This window comes from Hyperoodon ampullatus, assembly GCF_949752795.1.
Source record: "Hyperoodon ampullatus genome assembly, chromosome: 13".
In the NCBI taxonomy this organism is placed as follows: Eukaryota; Metazoa; Chordata; class Mammalia; order Artiodactyla; family Ziphiidae; genus Hyperoodon; species Hyperoodon ampullatus.
Genome location: NC_136926.1, coordinates 20,809,620 through 20,835,513, shown reverse-complemented (window position 1 = coordinate 20,835,513; position 25,894 = coordinate 20,809,620). Strand labels below are relative to the sequence as shown.

Genomic DNA, 25,894 nt, shown 5'->3' with positions numbered 1-25,894 from the left:
GTGTGCCTAGAGCCCGTGCTCCAGCACAAGAGAAGACACCACAGTGAGAAGCCTGCACACCGCAACAAAGAGTAGCCCCTGCTTGCCGCAACTAGAGAAAGCCCGTACGCAGCAACGAAGACCCAACGCAGCCAAAAAAGAAAAAACGAATTCTCTAGATGACAACAGAAACCCCTAACCCTTCCATCTGATCCCTCTACTGGATGGGAGTTGCATCTGTGTCTGGTTAAATCTAGACCCAGGGTAGCAAATACCTCTCCCATGCCCATGACAGACATCACTAATCAATCACGGCATTCTTTTCCACTGACTTCAGGCATGGCCTCCTCTGAAAACAACATGGTCTTCAACCCAGGTAGTCACTGGCAATTGACTGACATCAAAATTAAATACAAAGGCCCACTTTCCTTCTCTGTGAAATTAACCTGTGTTTCTTTAAGAGAAATAAGAAAAAAGTTGAGCTGTTCTCCCTTTTTGTGTTACCCATATTAGCCAGGCTGTGTACCCCTGGGAAGCACTCTCTGAAATCCTTTGCTCATCAGCATATGATCCTGATATTGTCTGTTAATGGGACTCTTCCATTTTCACTAACTGGCTCAAGGGCAGGGAGAGAATTCTATTCATTCCTGTATCCTGATGACTAGGACAGGGCCTAGCATGAAATTTTGTGAACCAAACTCTCTGGAAAATGGAGATAATGCATTTGAAGATGAAATAAAATAATATATGTAAGAGTGCTTGCCAACCGCAAATTGTCACATGAATCTAAGTTTCAGCTTCAATTAACAAGAGCACCTCCTCTTCAAAATATTGCCAAACTGAACAATGGCCAGGCTTTCTGGTCAACCTTGGGCAGCCTTGGATAGAGTCATATTTCTGCCATCAAGCTGAATGCAGTTTTGCAAGACTGACTCGGGCACCAGAGGAGACAAATGAGCAAAAATATGACCTCATCTTCCAGTAGGGAGGGAGGCGGGGAGGAAAGGTCTAAGGAGACAGACTGAAGCCAAGTCATCAGAAACTTTCCCTCCAAAGGCAGCTGACTCTGGAGGGCACGTCGCCTGGACAGCCTCTGCCCAGGGCATCACCCAGTAAACAACGCATGGAAAGTGGCAGCAGTAACACTCTGAAAATACCCAGCATCGCAATCAAGGGTAAAAAGACCCCTGAGTAACATAAAAAAAAAAAATCAATGCTTGTGATTGCTTCTCTGAGAGGTACCTGCAGAGCAGAGCGGGGATAGGAAGTGTCCACCAGCTGGAAATAAAAAAAAGCAAGAGACTTATTTTCATATGCATGAGGCTCCTTGAGACAGCCAATGGTCAGGGAACTAGCTTGTATTCTGGAGGCAGTAGGAGATACAAAGAGAACACTTCGTATTAGCTAGAGATGGGCAAATCTTCAAGCCAAGGGGAAGAACCAAAGACACGGAATCGTGCTCAAGCCAGAGGGTCTTTGGTGGTGGCAGAGAGACTTGGCAGGATCAGTCCTCCTTTTCCCAGTTCCACCTTGGAGATCAAGACGTCAACCTCTTCCCTGGGGGGTGCAAGCAAGTCCCCTAACTGCTGGCTGAATCCTGCCCACTGAAATCCTCAGGAGGCAAGCACCCACCATCCTGGATGCCAAAAGAAGTTAGGTCTTCTCTACCTAACACTGTGTCTCCCAGGTTCTCTGCTATTGCCAAAAATATTGGGGGTAGAGAAACCCTAAGAGCTGGAAGCCCTCATCCTTGGTGGTCCAGGGCTTCTTGTGCTGTGACGAGACAGGGCTGGACCAGACACTCTGTCAGTTCAAGTCCCTTCCAGGGCTGGGATCAGTGGGACTTCACAGTGTTCTGGTGCCCTGACTGCTGGCGAGGATAGCAGCTTGGACTAGGGTGGTGGACGTGGATAGACGGAGAAGAGGACTTGGATCTGAGACAGATTGTAGCAGTGGAGCTGAGAGGAGGGACGGGATACAGGGGAAGCAGCCTGAGAAACCAGGAGAGTCGTGGTCCCGCCTCCGGGCTGGGCAGACAGCAGGAGCAGTGAGAGGTGCTGAGGGCAGGGAGGCAAAGAGGTCGCTCTGCTCTGTCCGTGCTAAACCCGAGCTGCCAGTGAGACGTGCAAGAGCGCAGTGAGCAGGGAGCTGGAGAGATCTGAAGTTCACGGGAGAGGTCAAGGCTGTAGGTACAAACTAGGGGTCAATGGAATATAGATAAGCATTGTTTAAAACCATGGGCCTGGATGACAGCACACAGAGAGAAGGCAGGACAGGGTCCAGGATGGGACCCTCCAAGGTTTAGAGCTTGAGCAGAGCAGAGGAGGGGGATGGAGCCAGGAATGAATAAGGGGGAGTTTCAGGGTGAGGAGTGAGGAGGGAAGGGTGTGGGTGGATGAAATAATTAAGAAGGGGGTACTGGATGGTCACGTGTGAACTTAGTTGGAACTTTACAGCAGGATTTTTTTTTTTTTGTGGTACGCAGGCCTCTCACTGTTGCGGCCTCTCCCGTTGTGGAGCACAGGCTCCAGACGCGCAGGCTCAGCGGCCATGGCTCACGAGCCCAGCCGCTCCGCGGCATGTGGGATCTTCCCAGACTGGGGCACGAACCCGTGTCCCCTGCATCGGCAGGCGGACTCTCAACCACTGCGCCACCAGGGAAGCCCAGCAGGATTTTTTTTTAAAGATGATGGGAAGAGAAAAGGTTTGGAAGACACATTGAGCAGCAAGAAAGAATCTAGAGTACGGGAGAAGAGTATGGAGGTTCCTTAAAAAACTAAAAATAGAGCTATCATACGATCCAGTAATACCACTCCTGGGCATATATCTGGAGAAAACCATAATTCGAAAAGATACGTGCACCCCAACGCCAATAGCAGCACAATTTACAATAGCCAAGATGTGGAAGCAACCTAAATGTCCATCAAGAGAGGAATGGATAAAGAAGATGTGGTGCCTATATACAATGGAATGTTACTCAGCCATAAAAAAGAATGAAATAATGCCATTTGCAGCAAAATGGATGGACCTAGAGACTGTCATATGGAATGAAGTAAGTCAGACACAGAAAGACAAAAATACCACATGATGTTGCTTATATGTGGAATCTAAAAAAAGGGTACAAATGAACTTACCTACAAAACCGAAATAAAGTTACAGATGTAGAAAACAAACTTATGGTTACTGGGGGGAAGGGGGGAAGGGATAAATTGGAGATTGGGATTGACATATACACACTACTATATATAAAATTGATAACTAATAAGGACCTACTATATAGCACAGGGAATTCTACTCAGTACTCTGTAATGGCCTATATAGGAAAGGAATCTAAAAAAGAGTGGATATATGTATATGTGTAACTAATTCACTTTGCTGTGCACCTGAAACTAATATAACATTGTAAATCAACTATACTCGAATAAAAATTTAAAAAAATAAAGTATGGGAGGTAGGAGAGAAAGGGCTGTCTTGGTTGGACGGGGCTTCAGGAGAAGAAGAGTCCTTAGGGGAGAGCCAAGCTTCAGTTCAGGCAAGATGGCATAGGTAATGCTTTGAGAAGTTGCAAATACGGAAGAGTGTGTTGACGATATAAAGTCACAGCTGGCTGCAAATGAAAAATGATGAATCTTAAAGTTATGAGACATTATCTACTAAGTCCTGATATCAACCCTGTGGAGGAGGTATCACTATTTCCATTTTACAGATGACAAAAAAGAGGCTCAGAGAGGTTAAGTGACTTGCCCAAGGTCACACAGTCATCAATGATAATCCTAAGATTTGAACGCTTGTCCTTCCGACTAGAGAGACCAACCTCTTAAAAAAAATGACGTATATTTACCGTGTCAATATATTGAAAAACTCACGTAGGAGAAAAAGTGACTGGCTAGAATACTTACCTATGTAGTTCATGATGAACCCCTGGCCCTTCCCAAAGATGAGCCCGGCAGGGTCTGAGTGGAACTGGATGGTTAGGTCCGGCGTGGACGAGTACAGCTTCTGGGGTCCGCTGTTTCCAAGGTACTGCCCCAAGATGTGGGGCATGACCTCATCACCGTCGTAGATGGTCAGGATGTCGCTGTTGCTTAGGTTCAGGCTTGGGGGGCAGAGAGAAGAGGAGGGGTCTTGTGAAGCCAAGTTACAGGCATTCAACAAGCCTTTGATTTCTTTTTTCAAGCAACACTCATTTTCTTGAGATATACTATGTGTCAGATCCCAAGCTAGGAACTGGGGGTGAGGAAGGCATAGACCGAACCCGTGAACAGGATGTGATGGTCCTTCCTAAAAGCATCGCACACAGATCCGTGGATGGATTGGGCTTTTGAAGACTCATTCATGAAATGATCTTCCCAGCATGGAGCTCACTGCAGAGTCAAGTGCTGCATTGTCTGTAGAATTGCCTTCAATACCCCCGTCATTAACAACATTTTTTCCTGGGTGAAACTAAGTGCTGGGCATTGAGCCACCTGCTGGGGGTGTGACCTGGGTCTTCCATTTTTCTGTGATGCAGAGCACGCTGACTGCTTGCTAATGATAACTTGCATTCTTATAGTTGGCAAATTCCTCAAAATCAACCAGCTAATCTATTATGTTTAGGGGACGGAACAGAGAATGGGATGGAGGCACCTTATTCATGCACTATGCTCCAACCTGCCATCACTATTCACAGCATCACAGGATGACACACTTTTAAAGACCCAAACACAATACAGTACCTTGACACTAAGTATTTGGACAGCGATGGACAGTTAATAATCCAGAAAGCACTTCAGTACGGCAAAGAAACCTGTGCTATGTTAGGTGTGCTGGATAAAATTGATCTGTGATTGTAGGAACGCCAGATAATTCAACTCCGGCTGCATCAATCATGGATAGATATTAACTTACGCCTCTTTCCTTCCTTTCTCCTTCTCCACTTCTCTCTTTCTTCCCTTTTTCTCTTGTGTCTTTCTCCTTTACTTGTATCCCCTCCCTAATATTTCCAAGCACCTACTATGTGCCAGGCACTGTGCTGTGATCAGAGGACACAAGGAGTCACAGAGCAGTGGTCTGTTTAGACGAGAAAGCCAGGGATTGTGGTAGGAGTTACAGTCAAGGTAGGTGCAGAAAAGTGTGTCTAACTCAGATGGGGGGCATCAGAGAGGCCTCCCTGGAGGAGGTGATCCTCAAGAAAGAGAAGGGGACCACTAGGCAGATAAACAGGAGGTGGGGGGAGAGGGCAGCGCCTGAGGCAGAGGGAAGAAGGGAGAGGGGTCACAACTCCTGAAGGAACTTGCCTGGTGGTCAGTGTGCCCGGCTTTGGGTATAGACATGGAAGCAGGAGTCAGACCACGAAGGGTTTAGAGAGACAAGTTTAGGTCACTTGGATGTCACCTTGCTGGGGATGGGAGACAGTAAAGGATTTTAAACAGGAGCATCCTGACTGAGCAATTCACTGCCAGAGGAGAGGCGTTCCAGGAAATGGCCTCCAGAAAAGTTCTTGGAACTGATGCAGAACCACAACCTCCTCCCACCCCACCTCCCACGCCCCCGCTTCATCCACTGCCCAAGGGCTGTGTCTGCTGCCACTCCAGGAGCAGGGAGGAGATGTGGAAACCACCCATGTTGTTGGTGCTTCAAGTAGTAAGAACAAAGCAACAGAAACACAAGGCACGCTGCTGAAGGTCTGTTTCCAGAGCGCAGGGGACATATTTTATCCACCATAATTCCTCATGTCAAGTTGTCCCAACAGGTGGCTTAGGAAGATTCTAATTGTCCCCATAACCTCCATCAGCTTCCCCGGCACCACCCCCAAACATCCTCTCCTAACAAAAGCTGTGCGCTTGCTTTGCACACAGGGCTTCCAGACTAAGCTCCGAGACTCCACCTACTCCCCGCCAGTTTACAACCAGGCGACAGCCTCTAAACCCCTATTACATACATTGACATTCTGGAGTCGCCACCTTCTTTTGAACACAGTAGGTGCTCAATAAATGCTATGCTATGAAAGAGTCTGCTGGAGACCCTATCTGACAACAGAAATAGTAGGGTTGATGTCAGTTTTTGAACTATGGAAGAGCCTCTTAACTCTAAGTACCATGAAAACATCAATAGCTCATGAAAGTGCGGATTAGGCTAGTGCGAAACGTCGTAGATGGCAGATATTTATTCCATAAGCCAACCTCACAGCGGATCTGCTGGTAACAGTGGGTTGCAGACAGTGTACAACTTGGCTTTATTCTATCATTCATTTCAGTAATCTCAATGCAGTAGAAGCATCTTCAAGGGTGCAAACAGCTTTCATGTGAAAACGCTAGCACAACTCTCTGTTCTTTCTAAAACAGGAAGGAGCAGTGCTCTGGAAAGAGCACACAGCCTTGGAAGTCAGAAAGCTCTGGTTTCATTCTTGGTTCGACACTTTCGTGGAGGGCATGTGTTTTCTCTGAAGTTCCTTGTCTGTGAATAGGGCTGAATATTTCCAGTCTATGTCATGGGCTTTCAGAGTGAGGTAAGGCAGGCAGAAGATCTGGGATCAGACTCTAGGTTCACTGATAGCACCTGAGCAAGTCTGGTCAAGTCATTTGAATGTTATGTCATATTGTCATGTTACCATGTGCATCATCACCATCATCACCAACATCATCATCACTATCACTGCCACCATCACCACCACCATCACCATCATCATCATTCTCTTTTTGGATTGCCATTTACACCAAATGACATCAGATGGCTTACGTCTGTGATTCTCAGCTAGAGGTGGTTTTGGCCCTTGGAGACAGTTGGCAATGTCTAGAAACATGGTTGTCCCAGTGGGGGTGGGGGAGGTATGCCACTGGTGAGTCCATGTCAGGGAGACTGTTAAACATCCTACAATGCACAAGATAGCCTTCTCCCACGATAAAGAATTTGGACCACAATTATCCGGTCCAAAATGTCAACAGTGCTAAGGCTGAGAAACCCTTATTTATGTGAATGCATTTTGTAAACTGTGTGCAACAAACTATTAAATGCAACTACTCCTGTCATCCTGGAATTTCAAAGTCCCCTAAGCTAAGAATAAGCCAACAGGGACTAAGCATTCCTACTTTCTAAAGGGATAGACATGGCCATTGTTTAAGACTGGGTTCTGGGGACTTCCCTGGTGGCGCAGTGGTTAAGAATCCACTTGCCAATGCAGGGGACACGGGTTCGAGTCCTGGTCTGGGAAGATCCCATATGCCGCGGAGCAACTAAGCCCGTGTGCCACAACTACTGAGTCTGTGCTCTAGAGCCCACGTGCCACAACTACTGAAGCCCGTGGGCCTAAAGCCCATGCTCCACAACAGGAGAAGCTACTGCTATGAGAAGCCCGTGCACCGCAAGAAGAGTAGACCCCGCTCACCTCAACTAGAGAAAGCCCACACACAGGAATGAAGACCCAATGTAGCCCAAAATAAATAAATAAATTTATTAAAAAAAAAAAAAAAAGACTGGGTTCTCCAGAAGCTGAGCCTGAGCAAAGATGTGAGTGTCTCTTGGAGTCTGGCTTATCTGGGAGGCCACCCCAGGCAGCACTGGTGGGGAAGTGGCACAGAAGGAAGGGAATGAGCCAATGCATGGTGCATAGATGGGCAAGTTCCACGGTGGGCAGTGGGCTCAGTCCTGCAGGAACTGTGAGAAATGGTGCAAAACATACCTTGGGGGAGAGGGAGCTGGGGTATTTATCTTCCAGCTCCCATCCCTCATTGGCTGAGGACTGCTACTAGGGATACTAAATCTCCAGCACTTCTGACTTGCCCACGTGGTACCAGAGAAAGCCTTCAGGTGAAGAGGGTTGCAGTAGGAAGCCATCATGAGTACACAGTGGCAAGGGCTACAGGGCTTGGATAAGACACCAATGGCATCTGCTACCACCATCTATGCAGCTCTTTCAATATGAGCCCTTCACCCACTTCTAGCTTAATGAAGGCAAGGAATTCATTGGGCCATCAAAGAGGCTTGCAGGGGGCTCCCCTGGTGACGCAGTGGTTGAGAGTCTGCCTGCCGATACAGGGGACACGGGTTCGTGCCCCAGTCCGGGAAGATCCCACATGCCACGGAGTGGCTGGGTCCGTGAGCCATGGCTGCTGAGCCTGCGTGTCCAGAGCCTGTGCTCCGCAACGGGAGAGGCCACGACAGTGAGAGGCCCAAGTACTGCAAAAACAAAAACAAAAACAAAAAAGAGGCTTGCAGGAAAGGCTGCCTTAAGGGGCAGGTCACTGTGGGAGGGGAGCCAAGGGGAAGGGAGGAGGTATATCACCCTCATCTGGTGAACAGGGCTTCGAAGAAACTCTTGGTGGCTTGACAGTGACTGCATTTGATGTTCACCAAGAAACGAGTAATGAGGAAAATCAGCCTGGAGCTGCCTGCCTACCTGGGGCGAAGCAAAGGGAGAAAGGGGGTTGCTGGGAGTGAGCTACCCATCACTGATGGGAATGGGGATGCTTCCTAGGTCTAGATGTGAACCCTGATGAAGGCAGCCACTGCGCATCCCCTTAAAAATGGTCCCACTCTGAAAGGGCAATGGAATCCAGCAGAGGGGAAGGTCAAGTGCATCCAGGCCCTGCCCATATCAAGCATGCCCCGTAAGAGAGAGGAAAAAAAAAAAATCAGCATTCTACATCTTCCATAATATAACAGTGCAGTGACATTAGACTGTCCTGTGAGAAAGAAGCAGCCCACAAGGCCCTTTCTCATTGCAGAATTCCCAGCCCAAGAAGCCCTGCTGAGGGAGGCATGAGCTTTTGAATATGAATAATGTTTAGAGCTGTATGATTATCAGACTGAACTACACTTCTTAGGACCAGAAGACCCATGAAAACAAAGCTTTCAGCCTGAGAAGCAAAAAAAAAAAAAAAAAAAAAGGAGAAGGTATGGGAAGGGAAGTGGGAGAAAGAATGAAGTTACTCTCTCCTGTATCCTTCTGGATCCATCTTTTTGAGAGGCTGGTTCCCATGATATATACAAATGCTGATAATTCATTTTCCGTCCCAATCCAAAGACGAGCCTGCATTTTTGCTGGCCCATCCAGCTGTGTTTGATACACTGAGTACATCCAGGGTCCCTGCCGCAGGGCCATCCTCAGCAGCTGAGAGGAAAAGGCAGAGACTTAACGGCAGAGAGACTGGCCAAAGGGCAGAGCAGGGTTTTCTGCCCAGGACGGAAGAGAGATGTCAGCCAGATACAATCTGAGGAGGTGCCAAGAAATCAGGGTGTCAGTTTTACTCCAGAACTAATGGGAAATGGAGTGGTTCCGGCAGGCAGGTGGGTTTGATCTGACTGGAATTGGGTGTAGCAGGTCCCCCACAAGGAGAATTCCACGGGAAGACAGAGCTCCCCAAGGCCAGCCCCTGCATGTGCCAGCCCCTCTTAACTGCCAGAGGGAAAGGCTTTCCTCGGGCACAGGGTCTTCAGCTCCTGCCAGAAGACCTCAGCCTCTGTGTCTCTTCCTACACCACGAGCCACTCCTTTTTCCTTGGTCTCTGCCATAGGCTTTTCTCCATCTTTCAGCTGGATTGTGGGGCAGGACCTCACGGCTTACTACCTCCATCCTTCCCTGGTCCCAATCCCTCTCCCATCAGCGCTCAGGGAAATCCCTCCGAAACACAAAGCTGGACCCTTCACTTGACAGTTCAATAGATGAGCAAACATGGTCTATTCATACCGTGGAGTCTTATTCAGCCATGAAAAGGAATGAAGCACTGACACACGCTACGACATGGACGAGCCTTACAAAAGAGACAGTTTAAAAAATCACTACATGTTGTGTGATTCCATTTATAAGAAATATCCAGAAGAGGTAAATCCATAGAAACACAAAGCAACTTGGTGATTGCCAAGGGCTAGGGAGACAGGTGAGGAGGAAGGAGTGTGATTGCTTAATAGACAGGGGTTTGTTTTGGGGATGATGAAAATGTGGTAGTTACACAGCATTGTGAATGCACTAAATACCCCTGAATTGTATATGATAAAACGGTTCACATCATGTTATGTGAATTTCATCTCAATTAAAGAGAAAGCTACCTTACCTTAGGTACAGTACAAGGTTTTGATCCCAGTGTCAAGGCTGTATCTGTGTTTTCATCCCCTCCCCTCCTCACAGCCTCGTCTCTCCAACCCAATATTCCAGCCCAAGTATTTCACCCTCCAGCCAGACTGAATTACTTGTCCATCTCGCCGAAGAATGTGGCCCTTGCCTACCTCTGGGGCTTTCGACCTGTCCCCTGGACCCTGTATCCTTCCTTAGCCTTCCCTCTCTAAACCTGGGTAACCCCTCCCATCTTTTACTCTCAGTCTTTCAAGATTCGCTCATGCATAGAGCTCCCCCCTCCCCCACCTTGAGTCCGGACTGGGAGCCCCTCCGTGCTCACCCCTCATACAGAGCTCAGCACTTGTGCCCCAATGGCCTGGCATGTCTGCACGAGACCAGAGGCTCCCTGAGGCTGGGGAGCACGTGTGCCTGCTTACAGCTGTGTCCCCAGCTCTTGGCACAGTACTGAGTGTGTGCTGGGTGAATCAGCAGCAGCCCAGAGCGGTTGTCGGGTCTCAGCCTCAGCTCCCATGCAAGGCGGACTGTGGCTCTGATCCCGTCTCTGCCTGGGACCCTGACCCCAGATGGATTCTTACCTGTACCAGCCTTGGGAGCGGGACTTCTCTGGCCCTGGCTGCTTTTAGGACTTGCTCCCAGAGGTTAATTTGAAAGCCCTAAGTGATGGGAGCTCCCCCAATGATTTCTGCCCCACCTGCCTCCTGGAGCCCTGTTGTCCACACCCTCCATTCTTCTTAGATATGCCGGTCACCAGAATCAAGCCTGATACCACGATGTCCCTACATGCCTGATAAGCCACTTCAATGTCAACCCATGACCCTGACCAGCTGGGTCCTAGTTTCCTCCCCTCCCCCACCTTGACCCTGCTCCAGGCACATCCCGAGACCCATCCAGTGCCTGAGCAAGCATTTGTGGGCACGCCATCCACTGCTTCCACTACTGAATTCCTCTTTCAACTCTGCCCTGTATCAGAGCTGTAAAAACACCCGTCCCATGGGTGTCTTGGGACAAAAGGTCTACCAAGACCTCATTTAGCTTTTGAACAACAACACTGCCTACTGAGTATTAAGCACTCAAACAACAATAACCCCGCAAGCTAAGACTTACAACCATCCCCATGTTACAGACAAGGAAACTGAGGCTCAGCCAGGAGAAGCCACCTGTCCAAGGTCACGTAGGAATCAGATTCAGGACTCAAACCTAAGTCTGCCAAGCCAAAGCCTGAGATAGGAGCCACTGTTTCATACGATGTCCCATGAAAGCCACATATACATGTGTCCAAAAAGTGTACCCAGACAAGGACCTACTGTATAGCACAGGGAACTATACTCAATATTTTGTAATAACCTAAAAGGGAAAAGAATCTGAAAAAAAAATACAACTGAATCAATCTGCTGTACACCTGAAACTAATACAACTTGTAAATCAACTATACTTCAATAAAAAAAAGAAGTGTGCCCAGGTTCAGTCTTACCTCAGAAAATGCAAATTTAAAATTACAAATAAAGCCTGCAGGATGAGGAAGCCCTGTTTCACTGCCACCCTGGATCCTGACATGTCTTTTGTTCTCATGACGTCATACCTAAAGTTCATTTGAATAATGAAAATAAAAACAAAAATAAATAAATGGAACCTAATTAAACTTAAAAGCTTTTGCACAGCAAAGGAAACCATAAACAAGACGAAAAGACAACCCTCAGAATGGGAGAAAATATTTGCAAATGAAGCAACGGAAAAAGGATTAATCTCCAAAATATACAGACAGCTCATGGAGCTCAATATCAAAACAACAAACAACCCAATTAAAAAATGGGTGGAAGGGCTTCCCTGGTGGCGCAGTGGTTGAGAGTCCGCCTGCCAATGCAGGGGACATGGGTTCGTGCCCCGGTCCGGGAAGATCCCACATGCCATGGAGTGGCTGGGCCCGTGAGCCATGGCCGCTGAGCCTGCGCGTCCAGAGCCTGTTCTCCTCAACGGGAGAGGCCACAACAGTGAGAGGCCTGCATACTGCAAAAAAAAAAAAAAAAAGGGTGGAACATCTAAATAGACATTTCACCAAAGAAGATGGCCAAGAGGCACATGAAAAGATGCTCGACATCACTAATTATTAGAGAAATGCAAATCAAAACTACAATGAGGTATCACCTCACACCAGTCAGAATGGCCATCATCAAAAAAATCTACAAACAATAAACACCACATTCTTGGTGGGAATGTGAATTGATACAGCCACTATGGAGAACAGTATGGAGGTTCCTTAAAAAACTAAAAATGGAACTACCATATCACACAGTAATCCCACTTCTGGGCATATACCCTGAGAAAACCATAATTCAAAAGGACACATTACCCCACTGTTCACTGCAGCACTATTTACAATAGCCAGGACACGGAAACAACCTAAATGTCCAACGATAGATGAATGAATAAAGAAGATGTGGTACATATACACAGTGGAATATTACTCAGCCATAAAAAGGAATGAAACTGGGTCATCTGCAGAGATGTAGACAGACCTAGAGTCTGTCATACAGAGTAAAGAGAAAAACAAATACTGTATATTAACACATATATGTGGAATCTAGAAAAATGGTACGGGTGAACCTATTTGTAGGTCAGGAATAGAGATGTAGACACAGAGAAGGACATGTGGATACAGGGGGAGGGTGGGACGAATTGGGAGATTAGGTTTGACATAAATACAGTACCATGTGTAAAATAGATAGCTAGTGGGAAGCTGCTGTATAGCACAGGGAGCTCAGCTCAGTGCTCTGTGATGACCTGGATGGGTGGGATGGGGGGTGGGGTGGGAGGGAGGTCCAAGAGGGAGGGGATATAGGTATTTTATATATATATATACATATATATATATATATATGGCTGATTCGCTTCATTGTACAGCAGAAAATAACACAATATTGTAAAGCAATTTTACTCCAATAAAAAAAATTTTTTTGTCTCCTAAACATTTTACATTTCTTGGTAACAACTTATTTCATTTTGTTGCCAACACATAGGACAGAGAATGTGATAAAATCAGCATTAAACTGGTTGCTTAGTCTGGGTGGCTTTATTAGTGGAATGAGATTTCTGTTATGGTTTTGGAAATATTTTAAAAGAGTCTGGGAAGGATGCTTAAGAAACTGGTATAGTGTTTGCCTTGAGGGAGGGGGCTCTTTGCTGGGAAGGGTGGGAAAGGACTTTCATAGTAGATCCTTTTGTACCTTTGGGTTTTGAATCATGTGAATGTTTTACCTTTTCAAAAGGGATAAAAACAGCCTGAGGGACCCTCATTATGGCTTTCACTAGGGTCTAGAGAGCCAAAGAGGTGAGGATGGAAGGCAAATTTGAATCTGACACACATTAGCAAGTATATCTTCTCTTGGCCAGCAGAAGGCAGTGTGCGCCTAAGCAAGGCATATGCTGCTATTCCTCTGCAGGGCGCCCCTGCTTTCCCATCCTTACCCCAGCCAACCAGGACCCTGCAAGTGGAGAGAAGGTGGTAGGTGAGCTGCAGTTAATATTCCACAGAAGGTGTAGAAAGAAATGATGGGCACCTTGCTTTTCTTTATTCCCCTCCCAACAAACATCTGACCCTTGCTTAGAAATCTTGCCTTTAAAAGTCTTTGCCGAGTAGTATTCATAAGACGATTGTAGGTAGACAAACAAATTTGGAAATGTCTAATGGTTATGCATTTATTTAAATGTGAATTAGAAAAATATATAAATATATGGTTTGCACATCCAACTTCTAATTTCACGGACATTATTTTGTTTAGAGGAAGCCAAGAGAAAAAGGCAAGCCAATTTAAAGGGGAAAATAAAAAGCAGCTGGTAGTAGATTTGGACTGTGGAAATAGCAAAAATTAGCCCACAGAATACAGCTCAGTTTCTCAGCCTTCCAAGACTTCCGTGAGCTCCGCAGATGGGCCCCAGCCCACCTCTGCTGTCTCAAACATCTTTGGATACCAGATCCTTTGTAGCCCCTAGACCTGCCTTCGCCAGGCTGGTCCCCTGTATCTGGAATGCCTCTCCTCTCCTCTCCTCTCTGCCTGACATCATTTTATAGGTCCTTCTGTGCTCCTTACACCCTCCTGCATTTATGGCCATATAATAACTAGCCAAGGCTTTCATAAGGCTTCCTCGGTGCCAGGAGCTGTTCCCAGCACTTCAGATGACCATTTCACTTTATCCTTAGACGAACACTCTAAGGACTACTATTCTCACCTGTTTCACAGATAAGCAAACTGAGCTACCCAGAGGTAAATAAACACACTGAAGCTCAAACAGCTGGTCATACAGGAGAGCCAGAGTCTAAACCCATGTAGTTGGAAGGCAAGACCCCAGCACTGAACCACAGGACTCTACTTGCCCATGTCAGCTCCCATGTCGGGCTGCAAGCTCCCTGAAGGCACATGCCCTGTATCTCTGGAGCCCAGCAGGGCTTGGCACAGGTGAAATAAATGTCATTTACACGGATGAATTATAGTGAATTTATCTGTTTTTTTCCAGGTGAGCAAACTGAGGGATTCAATGACTTTCCCAAGAAAACACCATCTTGCAATCAAGGCAGGACCTCCACGGGACAGCAGAGATTGGTGATTAAATACACCAGATTTAAATAAGGGAAAGAAGAGAAGCAGAAGCCATAAATGCAGCTGTAAGTGCAACAAAACTTTTATAAAACACCTATATTTTTTCTGAAGGCCTTAAAGACCTGTTTAGAATTCCTTTGTATTCATTTTCTCATCAAATCCCCGCAGCCACATGGTGAGGTGGTTCAAGAAAATGTACTAATCCCATTTCACAGACGAGTAAACTCACGCCAGAAAGGCCCAGGTCCCAAGGCCTCTGCGCCTGCATGAAGCCACACAGCCAGCACCAGGTGCTCCTCCGCACCGTGGAATTGCTGAGGGGCCCTTTGGCCCAGTGCTAATTTGGTTTCAATTTAATTTGATAAAATGGCAGGCGGGACAAGAAACCATGTCACCTCCAAGGAACACAGAGAAAACCAATCTCTCTGGCTCCCCAAAAGGACCCATTAAAGCGTAAAAAATGAACAGTTTTCTCATTTCCTCTCTGTCCTTCCCCATGTCTTTTCCTTCCTTCCTCTCCTCTTTCCCCTCCAGATACTCCCCAAGCGCTGGTCTGTGTCGGGCTCAGACCCAGCCCTCGCCCAGTCCTGGCTGCACATAAGAATCTCTGGGGAGATTTAAAAACTCCCAGTGATGTCCAGGCTGGACCCCAGGCCAACTGGACCCTCAGCATCTCTGGGGGTGGGTCCTGTGCATCAGTGTTGCTGAAATTCCCGAGGAGGTTGTGCCGGCTGCCAGGACTGAAAGCCACTGCCCTGGAAGCTTCAATGTGGATGAGACCCCACCTCTGTTCTGCCTTTCTTTCCTCCTTTTCCTCTACCTTTTTGCCCCTCCTCAACCAACTCCCCCAAAGAGAAAGAGAAGAAAGAGACCCTCTCACCAGATGTGCCTTTCCTCTGGGACCACCTCACAGGCTGAGCTGCCATATCCCTGGACTGAGCCATCTCAGAATGCGGTGGGCAAAACTTCAGCAAGATCAACAAGGCATTTCCCACCCAGCACTGCAGACCAGGGGCAAACCCAACAACACTTTTCAGCTGCTTTGCTGCGAAAGCAGAAAGAAATCAGTCCTCAACCACCCTGGTGTTTTTGCTCCATCTTGAGAGGCAGTGCTAAGAGAATGGACTCTGGGTTCAAATCCTAAGTGTGCTGGTTTCTAGCTGGGCGACCTTGAGAAAGTGACTTAACCCCTCTGATCCTCAATGTCCTCACCTGTAAAATGGGGATAATATTTTTGAAAGCTGCAACTAACATAATTAGTGCCAGGAATTCAATTAACATAGCATTGTTTGTCTTTGAAAAAATACATTTCCAATGAACTATACAGCCTGCTCAAGGGAGAGAAGGTGTGGTATCAGGAGATCTCACTGAGGGCTCCTCCCCACCCCGCCCAGCGCTTCTCTGCTCTGTGACTATGAACAAGTCGCTTGCCCAGCGTGGCCCTCAGTTTCCCCAGATGAAAATCTCAGAATCCACGAATTGTAAAAATATATATATATATATATTAACAATGGCTACAGTTTCCTTCTACTCAGAAGGTTGGACTCCCTACCCCCTCCTTCGATAGTAGTTAAGGGATGGATTTGGGAATTCAAGGATTCAGACACAGGCTGGTAAAGCTTGGGTTTCTCAGACCCAAGGGTGGCCCTTCCCTGACTTTCCTCTGTGGAGATGCCCACATCTCTCCCTCTTTTTGGATATGAGTTTCCCCAAATTTATAAAATTAGTGGGTGGGACCAGAGGCCTTCTTCATTTCAGGACCTCTAAGTCAGGGTGAAAGAGCTGAACTTGAGAGAGTATAATTAAAGCATAATTAAATTAGAGCTTAATTAAGGGTGGATTGGGATTTGTTATGTTTTTATGTGTGTGTTGTGTATGTGTGTGGTTTGTACGTGGTGTGTGTGGTTTGTATGTGCTATGTATGGTATGCGTGTGCATGGTGTGTGTGTGGTCTGTTCGTGGTGAGTGATATTTGTGTTGTGTGTGTGTGTGGTGTGTATGATGTAAGTGGTGTGTGTGTGGTATGTGTGATGTGTGTGGTGTGTGTGATGTGTATGGTGTGTGTGTGTGATATGTGAGTACACGCACACACACACACACATGTGCAGAGGGAGGTGGGCCTAGGACTCTGCATCACTGCAGGAAGATGTTCCAAGCTGTCACCAAGCAGGAGCTGACAGCCTTTGGATATGTGTTTCCTGTCACTCCGAATCCCCATCATGACACGTATTCTTGAAGGCATCACCTTGTACAGCCTGGTGTGGCTCGTCTGAGCTGCCAAAACACTCCCTGTTCGACAGAGCGCAGTCTCAGGGAGTGGGAGGAACTGTCCTCCAGGAAAAAAACAAACCGTTTGGAACCTCGAGGGCTCACCTGAGCTCTCCCTGGAGGCACAAGATGGGCGTGCAGGGGTTCCCCAGGCAGGGCCACACATCACAGGACCACGCCCAGGGCCTCTGCCGCCAGCTGGCTGCCTGATCCCTCCCTCCACCCTCCGCCTATTGCCAGGGTGTGCAGTCTAAACCACAGGTCCGACCATGTCACTGGCCTGCTTAGAATCTCCAGGGAGGCTGGCTGCCATCAGGACAACGTGGTCCCACTACAGGAGGTGAGGCGGGGCTGGGAGGTGATGCAGGACGTGGGCTCAGTGTCACAGAGCCAGGTCCAAACCTGGCAGCCACTGACCCTCCAAGCATCTGTGTCCTCAGCTATGACATGGGGAACATCATCGTGTGAACTCATCAGTTGTTTACAGAATTAAGTAAATTGATGGAGGTGATGCACTCAGCAGAGTTTGGCACGCAGTGAGTTATTGTTATCTCCAGGCCTCGGACAACCTAACCCAACACCAGGCGCATGGTGGTGGATCCTCACTAAGCACTTGCTGGAGGGTAAGTGCTGGCGTCACTGTACGTCAGGTAGTTACCAGACAAGCAGCTGCAGCTCCCAGGATGTCGGATCTAATTGCATCCGAAGGCCGTGGGCTCCTAGGTGTGCACCAGCAAAGCAGGGGCCTGGCTCGAGACAGGGGGTGGTCCCCTCCCAGAGCTGCAAACACCAAGGCTGGGAAGAGCCTGGCATGGCTGAGGAGCAGAGAATGGGCATGTGCTGGGGGAGGACCTGTCCTGGAGCTTGTGTTTCCAAGTTACCACTAACCACAACAATCCCTTCAAATTGGGAAAGGGGAGAGTTCAATCAGGTCGGGTGCCTGGAGAGTGCCTTAGGATGAAGCCACTTCATCCCTCAGCGTCAAACCAAAACCCCATGGTCGGGGCAACGCGCGCACGCGCGTGCGTGTGTGTGTGTGTGTGTAGTCGTATAATGGAGCCCTATTTGTTCACACATCATGGAAGGAATTAATCACCCTCACCATCAGAGCTGCCAATTAAAGTACTGAGTGTGTGCACGGTATCAGGCCCTTGCCAAGAGTTCTACCTTTTCAAGAACTCTAAGAGGTGGGTACCACAGTATTATCCTCCTTTTAAAGATAGGAAACTGAAGCTCAGAGAAGTAAAGTGACTTATCCAAGGTCATACAGCCAATAAGTAGAAGAGTTAGGACCTGAACTCCAGACTTCCTACCACTGGCAAAAAAAGCCTATTCCTCTTCCTGAAAAAAACTCAGGATCTTCCCAGAGTGCCTCCCACAAGTAGGAAGCATCAGGTAGAGAAAGAAACATCTTCTGAGCTTTCTTTATGCCAGGCACCAAGCTCTGGGTAGAAATCTTGTCTCCTTCACTTCCTAGCTGTGGGATTGTAGGCAAGTTACTTCACTTCTCTGAGCCTTGGTTTCCTCATCAGTAAAATGGGGATAATGATGGCCACCTCCTAGGGTCAGCTGTGCACAGGGATGTCATTTGGAGCTTCGGACTAGGACCAGGAGACCCGAGTTCTAACCCTTATTCCTCTTTGGCTGAGGTAGCTTGAGTGTGAAAATGATTTCAAAGCTCTGCCCCTCTGTGTCCATACCCTTTGCAGGGAGGCTTCCAAGCATCTGCCACCAAGAGGTGGAGTCTGTTTCTCCTCCCCTTGAATCTGGTCTGGCCCTTGCTTTGTGACTTGCCATAGGATATGGCAGATGATGCTGAGAAAATTCCTAGTCTAGGCTCACTCAAGAGGCCTTGAATGCTTCTGCTCATGGTTGTGGAACCCTGGCCACTCGCCACAGGAAGGAGCCCAAGCTAACTGTTGGAGAATGAGAGACACGTGGAGCAGAGGTGAGCCATCCCAGGCTAGGGCTGATTAGACTGTCTGACAGCCAACCCCCACCAAACATGTAAGAACGGCCAGTCACGATTCACGGAGCCACCTACCTAACCCGCAGCTGCCCAAAGACATGGAAGTGAGCCACCTGAGACCAGAATAACCACCTTGCTGATCTGTAGACTCATGAGAAATAATACAACTGAGTTTGGGGTAGTTTGTTACATGGCCACAGCTGACTGACAGAATGGTCTTGGGACAGTCTTTTCCCATCTCTGGGTCACAGTTTCCTCATCTGCAACAGGGTGGAAATTGGGCTCTATGAACTGGGTTGTTCCTTAGATTCCCTAGAATGGTTCTCAGATTCCCTAGAATGTTTGGCTCTGGGGAAATCCCTTCCCCCTCCACTAATGGATTGGAAAGCTTTCATTTCTATTGTGGCCATTTCTCCCATGATTTCTGTTGGTGTCTGGATATCTGTGCTCCTGGGGGGCTGCCCTCAAGTCTTGACTCTCCCTTCTTGTCTGGCTCTTGAGCTGAGTTCTTTCCACCCAAAGCAGCTATATCTCTGTTTGATGGACGGAAGTGCCTCCGGACAGGCACTTAATTTTTAGGGCTTGGAATTAACTTAGCACAGAAGAGGCTGGCAGCAGCTGAAGAGAAATATTCCACAGCTATCAATCATATGGTTACTGGGGTTTGTTATTAGGTTCTTTTATTTCCTGGTTGGAGGACTGTGCTGGGGCCCATAAACAGGGAGATATTTGGGGCTGTGCCCCACAGTGGAGCTGAGAAAGGCAAGCTGGAGCTTGGCTGAAATTTTGTTCTTCCAGAAACGTATGTAGGTGTCCAGGAAAAGGGAGGAGGGCACCTCTCTGAGCCTCAATTTCTTCTTCTGTAAGATGGGGCAAGGGATTTCTCCCTTGTGGAGCACCTCATTACCATTTATTGGGTGGTTATAACACCGGCTTTGGCCTCAGAGACCTCAAATCCTGACTTGGCCTCTTTCTAGCTGTGTGACCTTAAGCAAGTGACTTCACCTCTCTGAGCCTCAGTTTTCCCATCTGTGAAATGGGGGTAATCATAATGTTATCACATAGGTTTCTTGGTGAGAGTTAAATGACTTTACATGGGGAAAGCACTTAGTGACTGGCAAACAGTAAGCGCTCAATGAATTTAGACAATGATTTTGATGCTGATGATAACTGCCATTATCATTCATGTAATAATTCCTGCCAAATGTTTAGCCGAAAATCTGGCATATAGTAGGGATGGTTATTTGCCTATTTTATGCCAGAAACCTTACTAAGAACTTTACGTGTTGTTTAATTAACATACACACTCACCATCTCTCTCTCTCTTTCATTCAACAAATATTTATTGAGCACTTACTGTATGCCAGGCCCTGGGGAGAAAGTAAACAAAACATCCCATTGTGAGGCAGGGATCACCACCTTCAGTCATCTGCCTGAGGCCGCAGAGCCAATAAGAAGTACAGTCAAGCTTTAAAGGCAATTCTTTTTTGACTCTAGAACCTTCATGTCTCCTCTGGCATGTGGCATCTTCAAGGTTGGTCCCTGGGCTCGGCTCTTGTGGCCACCCTCAGGCTATCTTTCAGGTCCTAACTCTGACTTGCTGTAAGATGCCAGGCAAGTTACCTCCCCTCTCTGGGCCCCTCCCAGCTCTTCCATTCTAGAATGTCTTCTCCAACCATTCCTTAGTTCTTTTATTCTCCTTTCTATGTTTTACACTTTGAGAGAGCAAGAGTAAGGGAAAAGAGAGACTTAAGAAATCCTTAAGGATGTAAGAGATTCATGCTCGGTTGCATTTTAGGGTAAGCAGCAGATTCCTGATGGAGCTGGGAGGTACCTGGTGGGTTAGGGACTAGGCATTTGGGGTGGGAAGGAGGTTTAGCCTGGGGGCTCCTGACTCACCTTATGCACCCACCCCTTCTTATCTGTAACACTGACAATACAAGGCAGAGGGTTCTAATTAAGGCTGCAATTCAGGGCATCCACTGGGTACTTATTGCTCACTAACACTGCTTGAGTCCTTTGCTCACAAGGGCCCCTCAGGGAATGCCATTCCCCCATTACAGTTTGACCAATTGACACTCTTCAGAATCCTGCTTGGATGTCACCCTCTCTGTGACATTTCCACAATGTGCAGAGATAAATCCAGTGCCCCATACTGCCCCACCCCCACCCCCGCCCCACTCCTTCAGCCACAGCACTTTGCCTGCATCTTGCCAGATTGTTCATGGCCCTGCTTCCCTTCCTGACCTTTGAGTTGCTGGAGGCCTGGGAGCCTTCCTGCTTCATCACTGAGACATATAGCTGGTGCCCCCAAAGGCTGTTCCAGTCAATGAAAGTAGACGCTACAGTGTGTGCACAAACCCTGGCTCTGCCCTTCATTAGCTGTGTGACCTGGGGAAGCCGATTCACCTTTCTGTGCTGTCATTTCCAGATCCATAAAGCGGCGATGATAACAGCTGTCTCATGAGGATTCCTGGCAATTGCAGTCTTCATTTACGAAGTGCCAACTAGGTGCCAGACCCCATGTGATGTGGTTTGCATACATTATCTCTAAATTTGGGTAATTACCCCTCTGTAATTATCTCTACTCACATTAGCGCTAATTTATGTAATTATTATCTCTATGTAATAATGTTCACGTTCATTATTGCTCATGGGTATAAACGATGCGGCTCAGGGCCTAGAACACAGTAGGTCTTTCACAAATGATGGCTAATTAGAACCGTTATCCTAACACCCACAGCACCACGGACCTGCCCAGTGGATGAGGGGGAGAAAAGTCCCCTCTCGCCTGGCACACTCGGCTGATATCCTCATGACTCAGCAAACATTCCAGCACCTACTACGGGCCACCTACCCAGCTCGGTCAGCAGTGCAAACTCCTTCCCCTTTGCCGATGTGATAAATAACAACTGCAAACACTTAGGCCACGTGAGGGGCCCCAAGGACGGAATTATTTTTACTATCAAACCCAAATTGGTTTACTAAAACTGTCAGCGGAAACCGAGCAAGATAAATTAAACCCAGCAGCTCCTGGGCCTCATGCATTCTTCGCTGGTGAGACGCTATTTTCACTCCCTCAGTGGGAGGAAGGGGGTGCCGGGTCCAGATGCCGCTCTGCCAAGCGTGAGCCAGGGTTTGCTGGGGAGCCTCGGGCTGGGACCCAAGCGTTCAGCTCCCTTCTGCAAAGGCTTAACCCTGCGAGCTCCTAAACCCCTTCCCCTGCTGCCGAGTTTGGGCAAGTCCAGACTCCCTCATGTGGCCTTCAAGGCCCTGCCTGATCCTACTGCTTCCTTGTTGATGCCACGCCTCCTATATCTCTGAGCTCCAGACACACAGGGCTTCCCTTAGCTCCTCTCATGAGCTGGTGAAGAACACAGACCCTGGAGACAGGGCAAGCGGAGTTGGAATCCCAGCCATGTGATCATAGTCACTGTTCTACTCTATAAGCGTCAGTTTACTCCTCTGTAAAATGGAGATAATAAGAGGACCCACTGCACGTGCTTGTTGTGAAGGTGCCTGCGATGTGAACGCCTGGGATGCATTAAATGCTCAGCATATATTCCATATTACAGACAAATAACAAGAGAGTCACGCTTTCCTGCTTCTGGACCTTAGCACATGTTGTTCCTTTTGGCTGGAACACTGTTCCCTCCATCTTTGCTCATCTTCTATCTGTCCTTTGGTCTCAGTTCAGCATAGATCAGGGTTTTTCTGCTTTAGCACTATTGACATTTGGGGTCCGCTAATTTTTCGGTGGGGGCAGCCCTGTGCATTGCAGGATGTTTAGCAGCATCCCTGGACTCTCCCCACTAGATGCCAGTAGCATCCCCCCCCTCCCAACACATACCACTTATGACAACCAGAAATGCCTCCAGACATTGCTAAGTGTCCCGGGGGGAGGCGCGCAAAATCATCCCTGGTTGAGAACCACCCACTTAGAAAAGTTGCTTTCTCAGGAAAGCTTTTTCTCCACGTCCTGCTAATTTATTTATTTATTTGGCTGCGTTGGGTCTTCGTGGCTGCTTGTCGGCTTGTGGGGGCTACTCTTTGTTGCGGTGTGCGGGCTTCTCACTGCGGTGGCTTTTCTTGTCGCAGAGCATGGGCTCTGGGTGCGCGGGCTTCCGTAGTTGTGGCTTGTGGGCTCTAGAGCGCAGGCTCAGTAATTGTGGCACACGGGCTTAGTTGCTCCGCAGCACGTGGGATCTTCCCGGCCCAGGGCTCGAACCCGTGTCCCCTGCATTGGCAGGTAGATTCTTAACCACTGTGCCACCAGGGAAGCCCCCTGCTAATTTAGATAAGGGTGTTGAGGGACATCTCAGAGGAGGCAATATGGGAGCAGAGACCTGCAGGAAGCTAGGGAGTGAGCTATATGGATATTCAGGGCAGAGCATTCCAGGGCAGGGTGGGGGTGGGGTGGTAGGAGACAGCCAGTGCAAAGGCCCTGAGGTATGTTTACAGAACAGCAAGGAGGCCAGTGTGGCCAACAGGAGAGACCAAGGAGGAGAGTGGAAAAAAGTGAAGCAGGAGCCGTAATTAGGGTCAGATCACATAGGGCTTCTGTAAGAACTTCAGCTTTTACTCTGAATAGAATGAGGAGCTATTGCAGGGTTTGAGGCGGAGCATGATGTGATCACGCAGGGTGCTGGGTTAAAAACAGCCCCCAGTGGGACAAAAGCAGGAGCAGGGAGACAAGTGAGGACGAGACAGCGGAGGCTTAGACCACGGTGGTGGTGGCAGTGGGGGTGTCAGAGATGCTTCAACTCCAGGCAGATTTAAGTCTTGAGTAGAATCAACAGGATGTACTGAGGCTCTGAGTACAGATGTAGGAGAAAGGGAAGAATCCTGTTCACAGGGAGTGTGCTGGAGCCGGTGGCTCCTACTGGGCCATATGGGCTGACTATTAAATGTCCAGGCATTTGGTGACCCTGTTGGCTTTGTGTTGGTTGCTTGATATTGGCCACAATGGGAGTATTTACACCATGGAAATTGGCAAATGTTGCAAATCAGGAAGTTGCTCCCCACCCACTTGTCAAGGAAAGCCGTTGTGGAACGCTGACCAGTGTTCTCCTGCTCTAGAATAACTCCACATCTTTTGGGTCTGAGCAGCAGGCAGGATGGGTGACTCCTTTCTGAGATGGGAAGATGAGGCGAAATAGGTTTGGAGAAAGAGAATCAAGGGTTTAAGTTTGGGGACACGTTGTTGGAGATGCCTCTTAGACATCCAAGTAAGAGGTAAGAAGGCAGGTGGAAATAAGTTGAATATAATAGCTGCATCTTCCTTCTAGGATAACTTTGAGGAGTAAATTAATTAACGTTTGGAAAGAACCCTGCAAACAGTGAGTGCTCAATGATGAAAATGGCTTTCTTTATCACCTCCATTAGAAAGGATTTAGACTTGTGGTCCCTCAAGTCTGAATCTGACCAGCAGATACTTTTTGGAGAGGAGGGGGCATTATTTTAACAAATTGCATTTATGTTAGAGAAACGCAAATCAAACTACAATGAGGGACTTCTCTGGTGGCGCAGTGGTTAAGAATCTGCCTGCCAATGCAGGGCACACGGGTTCGAGCCCTGGTCGGGGAAGATCCCACATGCCGTGGAGCAACTAAGCCCATGCGTCACAACTACTGAGCCTGCGCTCTAGAGCCCATGAGCCACAGCTACGGAGCTCACATGCCACAGCTACTGAAGCCCGCGCGCCTAGAGTCCGTGCTCCACAGCAAGAGAAGCCACCACAACATGAAGCCCGCGCACAGCAACAAAGAGTAGCCCCTGCTCACCACAACTAGAGAAAGCCCTCGCGCAGCAACAAAGACCCAATGCAGCCAAAAAAGAAACTAAAAAAAACCTACAATGAGTTACCACCTCACACCGGTCAGAATGGCCATCATTAAAAAATCTACAAATAACAAACGCTGGAGAGGGTGTGGAGAAAAGGGAACCCTCCTACACTATTGGTGGGAATGTAAATTGGTGCAGCTACTATGGAGAACAGTATGGAGGTTCCTCAAAAAAACTAAAAATAGAGTTGCCATATGATCCAGCAATCCTACTCCTAGGCATATATCCAGACAAAACTATAATTCGAAAAGATATGTGCACCCCTATGTTCATAGCCACACTATTCACAATAGCCAAGACATGGAAGCAACCTAAATGTCTATCAACAGATGAATGGATAAAGAAGATGTGGTGTACACACACACACACGTACACACACACACACACACACAGTGTATACTACTCAGCCATAAAAAAGAATGAAATAATGTCATTTGCAGCAACATGGATGGACCTAGAGATTCTCATACGGAGTGAAGTAAGTCAGAAAGAGAAAGACAAATACCATATATCACTTATATGTGGAATCTAAAATATGACACAAATGAACTTATCTATGAAACTAAACCAGACTCATAGACATAGAGAACAGACTTGTGGTTGCCAAGGGGGAGGGGGATAGAGGAAGGGAAGGATCGAGAGTTTGGGATTAACAGATGCAAACTATTATATAGAGAGAATGGATAAACAACAAGGTCCTACTGTATAGTACAGGGAATTATATTCAATATCCTGTAATAAACCATAACGGAAAAGAATATGGAAAAGAACGTATATACGGTAGCATATACATATATATGTATATATAACATATATACGTACATATATACGTGTATATGTATATATATACACATATACATGCACATATATATGTATATACACATACATATGTATACATACATATATATGTATATGTGTATATATATGTATATATAACAGAATCACTTTGCTGTATGCCAGAAACTAACACAACATTGTAAATCAACTATACTTAAATAAAATAATTTTTTTAAAAATTTGAATTTAAATGATGTTAGGTGGGGATGTAGTTCCCACTTCACCACAGTTCCCCCAGCTCTACATTATCTCACACAGCCCCAATTCCCATTTTATGATACTTGCCTGACCTTGCAGGAGTCAGCGTTTGCATCCTCTCTGTTCAAGGCAACCTGTCCCTTTGCAGAAGAGTGT

The 25,894-nt window shown here is 47.5% G+C and overlaps 1 protein-coding gene across 1 annotated transcript in view; it reads right to left on the bottom strand.

The window, feature by feature from the left end:
• SEZ6L (seizure related 6 homolog like) overlaps positions 1 to 25,894 on the bottom strand; it is a gene marked incomplete at both ends in the record, with an annotated part of 201,248 nt that overhangs the window by 32,206 nt on the left and 143,148 nt on the right. The window contains one exon of the mRNA XM_079717992.1: positions 3,879 to 4,075. Within this exon, the coding sequence (XP_079574118.1) occupies positions 3,879 to 4,075 (197 nt within the window). The remainder of the gene's footprint in view (positions 1 to 3,878; positions 4,076 to 25,894) is intronic.